The sequence below is a fragment of the Gasterosteus aculeatus genome, chromosome 16 (genome assembly GCF_964276395.1).
Source record: "Gasterosteus aculeatus chromosome 16, fGasAcu3.hap1.1, whole genome shotgun sequence".
Taxonomy (NCBI): Eukaryota; Metazoa; Chordata; class Actinopteri; order Perciformes; family Gasterosteidae; genus Gasterosteus; species Gasterosteus aculeatus.
This window is the reverse complement of record NC_135704.1, coordinates 16,340,059-16,355,208: the sequence shown is the minus strand read 5'-3', so window position 1 is coordinate 16,355,208 and position 15,150 is coordinate 16,340,059. Positions and strand designations below refer to the sequence as shown.

Sequence of the window (15,150 nt, the reverse complement as noted above, 5' to 3'; positions counted from 1 at the left end):
TACTCCTCCCCGGTACTGGTTGTAAAACTAGTTTGCGCTGGAATCGCTACTCAGTTCTGAAGGAGTCTACCGTTGACTAATGCCGCCTCTCAGAGTAAACATTACATTGTACATTACATTACACCCCGCAACTGGACGATCAAGGACTGCGGATGCCTGTGAAAAGCCGAGCCGCTTCAATCTGCGTTGCTGTGGAGTATCGCTTGCCATGCTGAGTGTTGAGGGCTACGCTGCTGCTTGCTGTGGACAGGATATCTGCGCGTTTCCCAGCGTGGAGATGGCGGTGATGTCTGTCCTCGATGGCCCGGAGTATCTGGGGGAGAACACGTCCGGGTGCAGTGCTCTCCCGGTTAGACGTAGTGTGCTTGTCGCTTCCCCACAGCGCGAACGGTAACCTCTTAACCACACGCCAAGTGTTTTCTGCCAGGCTCTTAATAAAACATTCATTTGTGCTTTTGCTTATTGTGGTTCTGGTTCTGTACCCTCTGATGAATGCGCGTATTGTCCCTTTGGATAAAATCTTCCGCTGAATGAACGTTACATGTAAACATAATGGGCTGCTTGCGCTTCTCTCGTCCTTCTCAGTGCTGGTGCGGGTGGAAGGTAGGGATTGACTCGCTCTCTGCCAGCTGTGAGCCTCACCCACTCACACCTGGACAGAGGGAAGCTTGGTGCTTACACCACTTGCTGCCTCGTACGCGCGCACTACCTCGGCGGCTGCTCGCCGGCTGCTCGCCGGCGGCTCGGTTGGTTGAGCAAGTTCCTCCACAATCGACCGACGTCCAATCGGACCATCGGAGTTGACGGCAACACTGTGGTGTAGGACCCGCTAACTGAACGCTACACTGCGCTTCACCTTTGGCGCATGCTGAAATGACAACTGACAGCAAAAGAGAGGAGAACAGTTTTTAACGTTTGCCTGCACCAATGCGATTGGTTTACGTTAACGACACCCTCGTCTGATGCTACCCGACCCCGCCCCTAATCAGCTGGCCGTGCACCCCCAGGGAGAGAGGAGGCCACCAGGGAACGGCACAACCTGTCCAGTCTTCCTGACTGAATTTTCACCTAAGCTTCATATAAATCGTGCTAACCCAACACCGGCTTTTTTTCTCTAGTCCTCCACCCATCTCTAGATTGTTTTTCTATCCCCCACAGTTTATCTCATCCACCCTCCACATACTATATTGTATGTATATTGCGACATCTTTGGGCAGTCTCAGCAACACTGTCAAAATGTCTGCAGAATATTCTAGTTTATATTTAATATATAGAACAATTTTTCTGGATTTTCTTTTTTCTCGCAATTTGGTAGAGCAGAGCATTCAGGTTTGGGCCATGGGAAGGAAGAACAGTCACAGAATGTTTCATTAATATATGTAGTGACCTTTTGTCCTCTTCCATGATGGTGGCTGATTGAGAGTACCTTTTATAGTGACTGGCTTTGAGCGGCAGAAAATGCAGGAAATTAAACTTCAAAAGTTATTGGCTTGGCGTCACTAAATCTCTAGGATATGTTCACATTGAGTTCCTGATTATCCATCCATCCATCCATCCATTTTCAACCGCTTATCCGGGGTCGGGTCGCGGGGGCAACAGCTCCAGCAGGGGACCCCAAACTTCCCTTTCCCGGGCCACATCTACCAGCTCTGACTGGGGGATCCCAAGGCGTTCCCAGGCCAGTGCAGAGATATGATCTCTCCACCTAGTCCTGGGTCTTCCCCGGGGCCTCTTCCCAGCTGGCCGTGCCTGGAACACCTTCCTAGGGAGGCGCCCAGGGGGCATCCTCACCAGATGTCGAAACCACCTCAACTGGCTCCTTTCGACGCAAAGGAGCAGCGGCTCTACCTCGCGAATGGCTGAGCTTCTCACCCTATCCCTAAGGGAGACTCCAGCCACTCTCCTGAGGAAACCCATTTCGTCCGCTTGTACCCGTGACCTAGTTCTTTCGGTCATGACCAATCCTACATGACCATAGGTGAGGGTAGGAACGAAGATTGACCGGTAGATCGAGAGCTTTGCCTTCCGGCTCAGCTGTCTTTTCGTCACAACGGTGCGGTAAAGCGAGTGCAATACCGCCCCCGCTGCTCAGATTCTCCGGCCAAACTCACACTCCATCTTCCCCTCACTCGTGAACAAGACCCCGAGGTACTTGAACTCCTTCACTTAGGGTAAGGACACATTCCCTACCTGGAGTAGGCAATCCATCAGTTTCCTGCTGAGAACCATGGCCTCATATTTAGAGGTGCTAATCCTCATCCCGACCGCTTCACACTCGACTGCGAAACGCTTCAGTGAGAGTTGGAGGTCACAGACGGAGGATGCCATCAGGACCACATCATCTGCAAAAAGCAGCGATGAGATCCGCAGCCCCCCGAACTGTAGACCCTCCTCCCCCCAACTACGCCTCGATATCCTGTCCATGAAAACCACAAACAAGATTGGTGACAAGGCGCAGCCCTGGCGAAGGCCAACCCCCACCGGAAACGCCTTTGACTTACTGCCGAGCACCCGAACACAGCTCTCGCTTTGGGTGTACAAGGATTGGATGGCCCCAAGCAAGGACCCCCTCACCCCGTACTCCCGCAGCACCTACCACAGTATCTCTCGGGGGACCCGGTCATACGCCTTCTCCAAGTTCACAAAACACATGTAGACTGGATGAGCATACTCCCAAGCCCCCTCTATGATCCTGGAAAGAGTGAAGAGCTGGTCCGTTGTTCCACGAACAGGACGAAAACCGCATTGTTCCTCTTCAATCCTTGGTTCGACTATCGGCCGAACCCTCCTTTCCAGCACCTTAGAGTAGACTTTACCCGGGAGGCTGAGTAGTGTGATACCCCTGTAATTGGTCCCCCTTTTTGAAGAGGGGTACCACCACCCCGGTCTGCCACTCTTTTGGCACTGTCCCAGACTTCCACGCAATGTTGAAGAGGCGTGTCATCCAAGACAACCCCCCAACACCCATTGCTTTTCGCATCTCTGGACGGATCTCATCAATCCCTGGGGCTTTGCCACTGCGGAGTTGTTTGACTACCTCAGTGACCTCCACCAGGCCAATTGACGATGATCCCTCCTCCGCCTCCAGCTCCGCCTCTACCAAAGAGGGCGTAGTAGTTGGGTTCAGGAGTTCCTCAAAGTGTTCCTTCCACCGCCCGATAACCTCCTCAGTCGCGGTCAACAGGGTCAAATCCTTACTGTACACAGCTTGGATGGTTCCCCTTTTCCCCCTCCTGAGGTGCCGGATGGTCTTCCAGAAGCACTTTGATGCCGACCGAAAGTCCTTCTCCATAGTTACCCCAAACTCCTCCCATACTCGCCGCTTTGCCTCCATCACGGCAGAGGCTGCTGCCCTTCGAGCCTGTCGGTACACTGCAACTGCCTCCGGAGTCCCACCGGATATCATAACCCGGAAGGCCTCCTTCTTCAGTCGGACGGCTTCCCTCGAACCCCGTGTCCACCACGGGGTTCACTGCCGTGGCTTCAGCAATGGAGGTTTTGAACATACACCACTCTGGTTCAATGTCCCCTACCTCCACAGGAATGTGAGAGAATCTCCGCCGGAAGTGTGAGTTGAAAATCTTTTAGACCGGGACCTCCTCCAGACGTTCCCAGTTCACCCTCACTACACGCTTGGGTTTACCGGGTCTGTCCCGAGTCTTCCCCCATCCTCTGACCCAGCTCACAACCAGATGGTGATCAGTTGACAGCTCTGCCCCTCTCTTTACCCGAGTGTCCAGAACATGCGGCCTCAGATCAGACGATACGATTACAAAATTGATTATTGATCTTTGGCCTAGGGTGCTCTGGTATATCTTGGCAAGGTGAAGTTCCTGAGCATTCCCAACATTTGAACTTTTGCTTGTTTTTTGCAATTTCCATCGTATTTTGGATTTACAAACAAACTCCTCCGAGATTTTGAACCCGATCGACTTCATGTTCAGGCAAATTGATCCTAACAACTGTGTGGGGAAAAGTTATTAAAATCAAGAGTTTTCTTAAAACTACCTGAGCGTGGCCTGGCATCTAATTTGGTCGATTTCGGTCGATTTTCTTGAAAAAATATAACTCCATGGAACATTTTTATTTCTGGTCGAAATTTCTAATTCATAATGCTATTGTACATCTCAAATTATTCCCATGCAGTGATTTTCCAAAAATTATTATTATTTTATACAGTTTCTGGTCGCTATACTTCATCCAGCCATCCATCTGCAAACCGCTTATCCCGCACGGTCACGTAGTCTAGCCCAGCCAACTTCGGGCGAGAGACGGGGTACACCCTGGATTTGTCGCCAGCCAATCGCTGGACTAACACTGAGACATACATTAATTCACAACCATTCACACTTACATCCACACACCTACGGGCAATTTAGAGTTACCAATTAACCTGATCCCCAGAGCTTTTGCACTGTGGAAGGAAGCCGGAGTACCCGGAGAGAACCCAGGCAGACGGGAGAACATGCAGACTACACACAGAAAAGGCCACTGGGTCGAACTCAGGACTTTCTTGCTGTGAGGCAACAGTGCTAACCACCACACCACTGTGCCGCCCTGGGTTTGTCACAGCCACTTCAAATTTGGAGAAAACGGTCCCACGGCGTTGGTGATTAAAATTGATTTTAAAACTTTGTTTTTATGTTACGCATTTGCCATGACAACTGGTTATTCACATTTGAAATGAAGGTGCTTTTGAGGGACTAAATATGCTCCAATCTTTACAAAACTTGGAAAACACATTTACAGTTATAGATGTAGTTACTTCATGTGATTTTAATGCTTCCAAAAAGCATTTTGGCTCGATAGCGCCCCCTACACGTATTCATAAAGCAGCCCCAGCAACTGCTGGGATCTAGGTGCACTCACCTGGAGGCATTAGCTTTGACCCAGCTGTAAAAATGTCTCTTCCACATCAGCAGTAGGCTTAAGAATAATTAATCAAGTTGGTCAAGTTGGCTGTGACCGACATCAGTGGACATGTTGAAATACAGGTGTTCTGCAAGGACACATACATGTGTTCAGTTTGCAAAATATATCTGCCAGACTTCACAAGTTAATACTTCTTTGTGGAGCAGAAGTGGAGATTAGCTCACGTTCTTTGCCTCAACTGAATGGAGGTGATCCTACATATTTATTTACCTTTTGCAGGTCTTTGTACAGCAGGGCAAGTAGCCAAGTGGTGAGATATTCTGTTTACGAAGCCAGATTTTTTTGTCTTTTTGACGGCGTGTCCGGCTGACCGCTGCCCCCCTGACATGCAAGGGGAGGCGAAGGCCCGTTCATGGCTGCTTGCAGCTTTAATTTTATTTTGTATCGCACAATATTCGCACAAATTTGCCTCAGAGGTCTTTACAGTCTGTACACATGTGACATCCTTTGTCCAGAAACCCTCACATCGGCACAGGAAAAACTACCCAAACAATAAAAAAGTATTTGATGGGAAGAATAAAGGGAAGAAACCTTTAGAGAGACAGAGGACGATCCTCCCTGGGACGGAGAGACTGCGATGAACGTAAAATATGTATAATACATTAAATTCAACCGACAGAAATGATTCAAATTAACATATTATTCCATCATATGGGTTCATGACCATTTCCTGCTCGTCAGCAGAGAGAAAAGAAAGAAATAAACTTCCTTTAAGTTTATTTGCCATTATACTGTTAAATTCTGGTGTCGGTGCTCGACTCTTCCGCCTTCTAACGTAAAGGCTGGCCCATGCTTCAGTCTCTGCGTCTTTACGCACCGTTGTGTCAACGCACTCGTTTCAATTCATGGTTCAAAAAGGCTTGCGTATGTTGCAGAGCAATTCACTGCCAGAACTATAGGTGGAATAACGTTTTTGGTCGAAGACGACCTAGAGAGTCACGTCTTTGTGTGTGGAAGTCGTTGGTTTGTTTATTTATTTATCATAGACTTTATTGCCCCGTGCGTCTCTGTGAAAAAGCAGAAGCATAAACTATAGGCTTAAGACGCGCATACGCAATTATCCTGATGATTGACATCTGGTTCAAACTAACGAGATGTTTTGAGCGCCGATCCGCTTTCGAGATAGCCTGATGTCAATCATCTCGGTAATTTGTGCTGGATAATCGGACATTTGATCGACTTAGTTGAACCACGTACGAGGAGCAGGGCCCAGCCCTCTAGAGTCGAGTTCATCCTTTAGAGAGTTCAATGAGATCTATGGAGGATGAAGTAGTCTGATAAAAAACCTCCCACCGACTTTCACAGATCACTTTGCAGTCCGCGTGTTTGCTGGATCACACCAGAGCATATCAAGGTCAGGTACTAAAGACTGAGAGAGACAATCTAGTGCTGTTTATATCAGATTAATATTATTTATTATCATCTCACTGTATACATTATCAATGGATTATAGATCAAATGTGACATATATAACTTTTGGTGGGCATGTGGAAGTGCACAAATATGGATATCTTTATTTTGTGATCATGTTTACGGTGTTTATTTTAGTAATTAGCAGTAATGTCACTATTGTGGGCATCATAATGATTCACAAAAACCTGCATGAGCCAATGTACATTTTCATTGCAGCTTTGTTAATCAACTCTATTCTTTTCAGCACTGTTATCTACCCAAAGCTTTTGATTGACTTTCTATCAGAAAAACAGATCATATCTTATCCAGCATGTCTCTGCCAGTGGTTTTTATATTACTGGTTAGCCGCTTCAGATTTCTTGGTCTTGTCCATCATGTCCTATGACAGATATGTGTCTATATGTAACCCTCTGCAATATACAACAATCATGCAAAAAACAACTGTTAACATTTTCCTTTTTTCCGCTTGGATTCTGCCCGGTTGTTTGTTTTTAATATTATTGTTACTAAGTGCTAAAAAAGACATCTGTACGTTTCATTTAAAAGGGATACTTTGCAACAGCACAGTTCAAACACTTCACTGTGTGAGATCAACAATATTGAATATATATGGTTTGTTTCTTCTTGTTATTTTTTTATTCCTCCCCGTGCTCTTTATACTATTCACATACAGCAGGATACTTGTAGTATCGTATCGATGTAGAGGAGTCAGGAGAAGAGCTGCACAGACCTGTTTACCCCATCTGCTGGTTCTAATCAACTTTTCCTGTTTAACTGCATACGATGTACTTCTTTCTCGACTGGAACCTGATTCTTCAAAAATTTCACTTTTAGTAATGGCTTTACAAGTTGTAATATATCACCCTCTTTTTAATCCAATCATTTATGGACTAAAAATGAGGAGAATTTATGAACACCTTAAGAATCTCTTCTGCAAAATGGTATAGTGTCTTCACACTGATGACTGTCTTTGGTTTGGTTCATATTACAGATCATAAATAATTAAGCATCCACTTTTACCTTTGATTTTAAAGGGTATGAAAGGCAATCTAGTGTTTATTTTATAGTACCCTAACATTAGAGTGAGATCCGGCATTATGAAATGCCTGTGGAAAGACTCTGGAAATGAAAATTGGCATTATGAAATAAAAGACTCTGGAAATGAAAAGTGGCATTATGAAATAAAAGACTCATTACTTTGCTTGTTACTTGATCCACCTGTTTTATATCTGAACATTAATGGTTGATGAACTTAATGTAACAGTTATCATCATTGATGGATTCTTGATGTGCACATCAAGTGCACAGATATTTTATATTCTGCTATCATGTTTACATCATATATTTTAACACTCATGACACATTGGAATCAGGAAACATTTATTTCCATAATATGTCAGACATAAAAGGAATTTGACTTGGCGGTTGGTGCGTAACAACAGACAGTACGACGATGGACCACAAGACAACAGTGCACAAGGAATAAAATAAAAAAGAATGCTGTCGGTTAGTAGTAATAGGCTATGGGTTAGTTTAAAATAAAAGGAATAAAAGTTAAAGTTAAAAATATAAAAAAAATTGAGAATAAAGTGCACCAGCGAACAGAAAGTGACATGTGCAGTGAGAAAGAAAGTGACCGGTGGAATGTCAGTCAGTCAGTGGGGGACAAGGCTCTGTTAATGAGCCCGACTGCCGAGGGGAAGAAACTGTTCATGTGGCAGGAGGTCTTAGTCCTGATGGACCTCAGCCTCCTGCCAGATGGAAGGAGCACAAACAGTTTTTGTCCGGTTTGAGAGGGGTCGGCTATGATCTTTTTAGCTCGCTTCAGGGTTCTAGAAGCGAACAAGTCCTGCAGGGACAGCAGATTGCAGCCGATCGCCGGCTTTGTGTTTGTGTCCCGTCTTACGTCTGATCTTGATACTTCCTGTTTTATTGTGGCGTCTCAACCCCCTCTCGTTTCAGGTGCCTTGCCCTTCCTCAGGTTTCTCCTGTCGCTTGTCTCCCCTGATTCCTAATTGTCACCCTCCCTCATGGATACTTATTGTCTGCGTCTCCCTTTGTCCTGTGCCAGTGTGTCTTGTAGTCGTACATGTCCACACCCGCGTTCGTATTAGTTTGGGAAGAGATCATTGCAATATTGTATTATTAGATATAGGATTAATTGGATTATTGAACTATGGGATTTATGGAATAAATCTCTAGCAGGCAACCCTCTCTGCGTCCTTATCCTCCAGGCCAGTATGGATTTGGAAGAGCGGGACCAGCTGACTGCAGCACTGTGCGCACAGGCCTCTCGGCTGGCGCAGCAGGAGGACTTAGTAACGGGCTTAGATTGAGGAGTCAGGGGTCTGGCCCACAGCCAGGAGGAGTTCAGGACCACCGTGTCGGCACAGTTGGGACTTCTCAGCTCCCAGATGGAGCAGATTCTCACCCTCCTCTCCAGGAACGCAGCTCTGGGGCCCGAGCCATCTCCAGCCCCTCCGGACCTCTCCACCGGGTCCACTCTTGAGGACACCGGCGCCAGGTTGGCACCCCCGGAGCGTTATGACGGAACCATCGGAGGGAGTAGATCATTCCTCACGGAATCCGAGGTGCATTTTGAACATTCTCCCCGTCATTTCCCCACAGAGCGGTCCAAGGTCGCGTTTATAATGTCGCACCTCACGAGAAGAGCGAAGGCGTGGGCCACTGCGGAGTGGGCTCGGAACTCGGCAACCTGCGCGTCATCCAGGCAGTTTTCCAACGCTTTGAAACTTGTCTTCGACCCAGGGGCGACCGACCGGGAAAGGGCCCGGGAACTCAGTGAGATTAAGCAGGGGGGCGAGTCGGTGTGTGATTACGCCATTCTTTTTCGCACCATGGCGACAGAGAGCGGGTGGAACACCGCGGCTCTATACAATGTTTTTTTAAAGGGACTCTCGGACTAAATCCAGGACCTTATGGTTCCATTGGACCTCCCCCCTGAACTCGACTCCCTCATCGCCCTCGCCATCCGCACTGACAGCCGGTTGCAGGAACGGAGGCGGAAGTGTGTGAGTCGGTGGACGGCGCCGGCACTTGGCTGCCCAACGGCACATGGGCGGAACCAGGCTCTCTCGAGAGGAGCGGGAGCGGCGATATCGAGAGGGTCGGTGTTTTTATTGTGGAGAGCGTGGCCATCTCGCCAACGTCTGCTACGGGAGGGGTAACCAGCCGGTGAGTGACGTCACAGAAATCACTCTCACCCCGCGACGGCTCACCACAGTTATGATGAGACACCACAGCAAGGACTTTGAGTTAGGAGTATTGATTGACTCTGGGGCAGATGAGTTTTATTGACTGGGACTTAGTTAGGAGCCTGGGAATTAGAGTTATCCAATTAAAGAAACCGGTGAAGGCGAGCGCGCTCAACGGGAACTCGTTGTTTACTATAACCCACTTGACAGAACCAGTTGAACTCCGCATAGCCGGTCATTGGGAGTGCATAAGGTTACACCCAATGCACTCACCTCTGCACCACCTCATCCTTGGCTTCCTGTGGTTAACTCGGCACAACCCACGCATAGACTGGCGCACCGGGGACATTGTGGGTTGGGGGAAGAGTTGTAGGCGCCATCGATCTCCTACCTGGATCCCCCATCCCGAAGGGTCGGCTGTATTCAGTTTCGGGGCCCGAGAGGCAGGCCATGAAAGACTACATTGAATCATCCCTGGCGGCAGGTTTGATTCGGCCGTCCTCATCCCCAGCAGGGGCGGGGTTCTTCTTTGTGGGGAAGAAGGATGGAACTCTTTGCCCATGCATGGACTATAGCCCGCTGAACGCAATCACGGTCAAGAATCGATACCCCCTTCCCCTAATGAACACGGTATTCGGCCAGCTCCAATACGCGCAGATCTTCACGAAACTAGATTTGCTCAATGCATATCACCTGGTTCGCATTAGGGAGGGGGACGAGTGGAAGACGGGATTCAACACCTCCTCAGGACATTACGAGTACCTAGTCATTCCTTTCGGTCTTACGAACGCCCCGGCAGTTTTCCAGGCCATGATTAATGATGTGTTGAGAGACTTCCTAGATCATTTTGTGTACATTGATGACATTTTGATCTACTCACCCGATCTTGACACCCATAAGAGACAGGTCGAGCTCGTCCTACAGCGCCTTTTGGACAATGGGCTATATGTCAAGGCGGAAAAGAGTGAGTTCCATGCCACTACTGTCTACTTCCTGGGTTTTATCGTAGCTCCTGGAAAGGTTCAGATGGATCCGGCCAAAGTAAGTGCGATAGCCGAGTGGCCTACACCTGATAACCGCAAGAAGTTGCAGCAATTCCTCGGTTTTGCCAACTTCTTCAGGCGGTTTATCAGAGGCTTCAGCGCGACAGCAGCCCCGCTCCATGCTCTCACTCCCCCACAGGTCCCGTTCCGATGGTCGGCCGACGCAGACGCAGCCTTCTGGGAGCTCAACCGGAGATTCACCACAGCTCCCATCCTCACACTCCCCGACCCGGCTCATCAGTTCGTGGTGGAAGTGGACGCCTCCAGTGAGGGGATCGGGGCCATCCTCTCCCAGCAAGCCGAAGGGGACCACAAGCTTCACCCCTGCGCCTTTTTGACCCGCCGATTGACGCCAGCAGAGCGGAACTATGATGTGGGGGATCGGGAGCTACTGGCAGTTAAGGCGGCATTGGAGGAATGGCGGCACTGGCTCGAGGGGTCTCAGCACCCGTTTTTGGTTTGGACAGATCACAAAAATCTACAATATATTAGGAAGGCTAAGCGACTCAATTCGCGTCAATCCCGATGGTCATTGTTTTTTAACCGCTTTGATTTTTCTTTATCCTACAGACCGGGGTCGAGGAACACCAAGCCTGATGCTCTGTCACGTTTGTTCAGCCCCGAGTCGGTGGCCAGGGCACCTGAGCCTATCCTCCCACTAAACTGTGTGGTTGGAGCAGTGACCTGGCCTATAGAATCCAAGGTGAAGCAGGCTAACGGTGAGACCCCTCCACCTCGTGGGTGTCCTGATAATCGCCTGTTTGTCCCCGTGGAATTGCGTCCTCAGGTGATTCACTGGGCTCACTCATCCCTGCTCACCTGCTATCCGGGCGTACGGCGGACCATGTTTGCCATCGCGCAGAGGTTCTGGTTGCCCGCCATGGAGCCGGACGCCCGGGACTACGTGGAGGCATGCTTCGTCTGTGCCAGAAACAAGAATTCCTCCAGAACCCGGGAAGGCTTGCTCCAGCCACTGCCCATTCCGTCCCGGCCATGGGCCGAGATCTCTGGAGACTTTGTCACGGGGCTCCCGACGTCAAATGGTAACACCCCTCTCCTGACTGTGGTAGACAGATTTTCCAAGATGGTGCACTATATAGCCCTACCTAAACTGCCGTCAGCTAAGGAGACGGCAGTGGTGATGATGGACAGTGTTTTTAGGATTCACGGTTTCCCAATCCTGACAGTTATCATCTCACTGTATACATTATCAATGGATTATAGGGTAAATTGTATAACTTTTGGTGGTCATGTGGAAGTGCAGACATAGATATTTTTATTTTGTGATCATGTTTACTGTCTATATGTTAATAATTAGCAGTAATGTCACTATTGTGTGCATCATAATGATTCACAAAAACCTGCATGAGCCAATGTACATTTTCATTGCAGCTTTGTTAAACTCTGTTCTTTTCAGCACTGTTATCTACCCACAGCTTTTGATTGACTTTTTATCAGAAAAACACATCATATCTTATCCAGCATGTCTCTTCCAGTGGTTTTTAAATTACTGGTTAGCCGCTTCAGATTTCTTTCTCTTGTCGGTTATAGCCTATGACAGATATGTGTATATATGTAACCCTCTGCAATATACAACCATCATGCAAAAAACAACTGTTAACATTTTCCTTTTTTCCGCTTGGATTCTGCCTGCTTGTCAAGTTTCAGTAGCAATATTACTAAGTGCTAAAAAAGAAATCTGTAAGTATCATTTGAAAGGAATACTTTGCAACAGCACAGTTCAAAAACTTCACTGTGTGAGATCAAGAATACTTAATTTATATGGCTTGGTTGGTATTGTTAGTGCTGTATTTCTTCCTGTGCTCTTTATACTTTTCATATACAGCAGGATACTTGTAGTATCGTATCGATGTAGAGGAGTCAGGAGAAGAGCTGCTCAGACCTGTTTACCCCATCTGCTGGTTCTAATCAACTTTTCCTGTCTAAGTGCATATAATGTACTTGTACCTTGACTAGAACTTGATTCTCCAAAAATTGTACGTTTGATAATGGCTTTAAAAGTTGCAATATATCACCCTCTTTTTAATCCAATTATATTATGGACTAAAAATGAGTAGAATTTATGAATACCTCAAGAGGCTCTTCTGCAGATTTTCACACTCTGACTGATGACATTGTCGTGGTTTGTGTCATAAGTGGATCACAGACTTCCTGTCTGACAGGAAGCAGCACGTGAAGCTGGGGAAACATATCCAAGCCTCTCGCCCCATCAGCACCGGTTCCCCCCAACGCTGCATTCTTTTACCTCTGTTCTCCTCCCTGCACACAAACAGCTGCTCCTCCAGTCATCAGTCTGTCAAGCTCCTGAAGTTTGCGGATGACACCACTCTCATTGTACTGATCTCTGGTGGGGATGAGTCCGCCTACAGGTGGGAATCTGACCATCTGGTGACAGTCAAAACAACCACGAGCTCAACGCTCTGAAGACAATAGAGATGGTTGTGGATTTTAGGAAGAATGCGGCCCCACCAGCCCCCATCACCTCGTGTGACTCTCCTGTCACCGCTGTGGATGTCTTCCGTTTTCTGGGCACCATCATTACCCAGGACCTCATGTGGGACCTAAACATCATCTCCGTCACCAGGAGGGCTCAGCAGAGATGGTTCTACCGGCCAAAGACAGTGATGGTGCACTCCTACACAGCCATCATTGAGTCTATCCTCTTCTTCTCCATCACCGTCTGGTACGCTGCAGCCACAACCAAGGACAAAGGCAGGCTGCAGCGCTTCATCCGCTCTGCAGCGAGAGTGATTGGCTGCAATCTGCCGTCTCTTCCAGGACCCTGAAGTGAGCTAGAAAGATTGTTGCAGACCCTTCTCATCCCAGACAACTAAAAGTTTGTGCCCTTTCCATCTGGCAGGAAGCTGAGGTCCATCAGGACTAAGACCTCCCGCCACACAAAGTTTAAAGTTTATAACTGGATTATAGGGCGCACTGCCAATTAGAATATTTAAGTGTGAGATTTTGAGTGTGCTTTATAGTGGTAATATGGTAGGTGTTTCTTTACTTGGTTATAGAAAACATCAATGACCTTAGCCCTCTAGAATCAAGTTGTTGGAGAGTTCATCCTTTGGAGAGTTCAATGAGATCCATGGAGGATGAAGTAGTCAGATAAAAAACCTCCCACCGACTCTCACAGATCACTTTTCAGTCCGTGTGTTTGCTGGATCACACCAGAGCATATCAAGGTCAGGTGCTAAAGACAGAGAGACAATCTAGTGCTGTTTGTGGCAGATTAATATTATTTGTTATCTCAATGAATGAATTATTAATGGATTATAGATCAAATGTGACATACATCACTTTTGGTGGGCATGTGGAAGTGCATAAATATAGATATCTTTATTTTGTGCTCATGTTTACGGTGTATATTTTAGTAATTAACAGTAACTTCACGATTATTGGCATCATAATGTTTCACAAAAACCTGCATGAGCCAATGTACATTTTCATTGCAGCTTTGTTAATCAACTCTGTTCTTTTCAGCACTGCTATCTACCCAAAGCTTTTGATTGACTTCTTATCAGAAAAACAGATCATATCTTATCCAGCATGTCTCTTCCAGTGGTTTTTATATTACTGGTTAGCCGTTTCAGATTTCTTTCTCTTGTCGGTTATGGCCTATGACAGATATGTGTCTATATGTAACCCTCTGCAATATCCAATCATCATGCAAAAAACAACTGTGAACGTTTTTCTTATTTCCGCTTGGATTCTGCCTGCTTGTTGGTTTTCAGTTGTAGTATTACTAAGTGCTAAAAAAGAAATCTGTCAGTTTCATTTGAAAGGAATACTTTGCAACAGCACAATTCTAACACTTCACTGTGTGCGATCAAGAATTCTGAATATATATGGTTTGTTGAGTCTTGTTACTTTTTTAATTCTCCCTTTGCTCTTCATACTTTTCACATACGGCAGGATACTTGTAGTATCGTATCGATGTAGAGGAGTCAGGAGTAGAGCTGCACAGACCTGTTTACCCCATCTGCTGGTTCTAATCAACTTTTCCTGTTCAAATGCATATGATGTACTTCTTCCTCGACTGGAACTCGATTCTCCAAAAATTGTACGTTTTATTATAACTGTACAATTTGTAATATATAGCCCTCTTTTTAATCCAATCATTTATGGACTAAAAATGAGGAGAATTAATGATCACCTTAATAAGCTTCTATTTAGAATGTTGAGGGGTGTTCATCTGCAAAATTGACACTGTAGGCATTCATTTTGCAGTTTGATTTTACTTACTTACTTTTTATCGTGACCTTTGTCTTCATGTGTATTGCCGAATTTTATAGTAACCCTTATCTGATGAGATAAGCCTTTATATATGCTTAGAAGGGCAACCCAACAAAATAAAGAAAACATACAGATGAGAGAAATATAAAATAACCATCAAAATATAGTAAGTGGTGCAGTGAGATGTGATTTGACAGAGGTTGTTATATTATGGAGGAGTTTGGGGGGTTGTGATGAGATTAATGCATATCAATATTTCAAACAAACAACCATTAAAGCAAGAGCAT

At 46.6% G+C, this 15,150-nt stretch overlaps 2 protein-coding genes across 2 annotated transcripts; both read left to right on the top strand.

The window, feature by feature from the left end:
- Positions 1 to 6,374: 6,374 nt before the first annotated feature.
- On the top strand, positions 6,375 to 7,293 carry LOC120834049 (olfactory receptor 11A1-like). Its single transcript, XM_040201791.2, has one exon. It carries the CDS (start codon positions 6,375 to 6,377, stop codon positions 7,290 to 7,292), a length of 918 nt encoding a protein of 305 aa, XP_040057725.1. The 3' UTR covers position 7,293.
- A 6,602-nt stretch (positions 7,294 to 13,895) lies between these two features.
- Positions 13,896 to 14,834, top strand: LOC120834308 (olfactory receptor 11A1-like). The gene has a single exon (XM_040202228.1). The coding sequence runs from the start codon at positions 13,896 to 13,898 to the stop codon at positions 14,832 to 14,834; it is 939 nt and encodes a 312-aa protein (XP_040058162.1).
- Positions 14,835 to 15,150: the final 316 nt, after the last annotated feature.

Bases quoted from the DNA above. Each gene is read 5' to 3' on its own strand.
- LOC120834308 (XM_040202228.1), top strand. From the start codon at position 13,896: ATGGATTATAGATCAAATGTGACATACATCACTTTTGGTGGGCATGTG.
- LOC120834049 (XM_040201791.2), top strand. From the start codon at position 6,375: ATGGATTATAGATCAAATGTGACATATATAACTTTTGGTGGGCATGTG.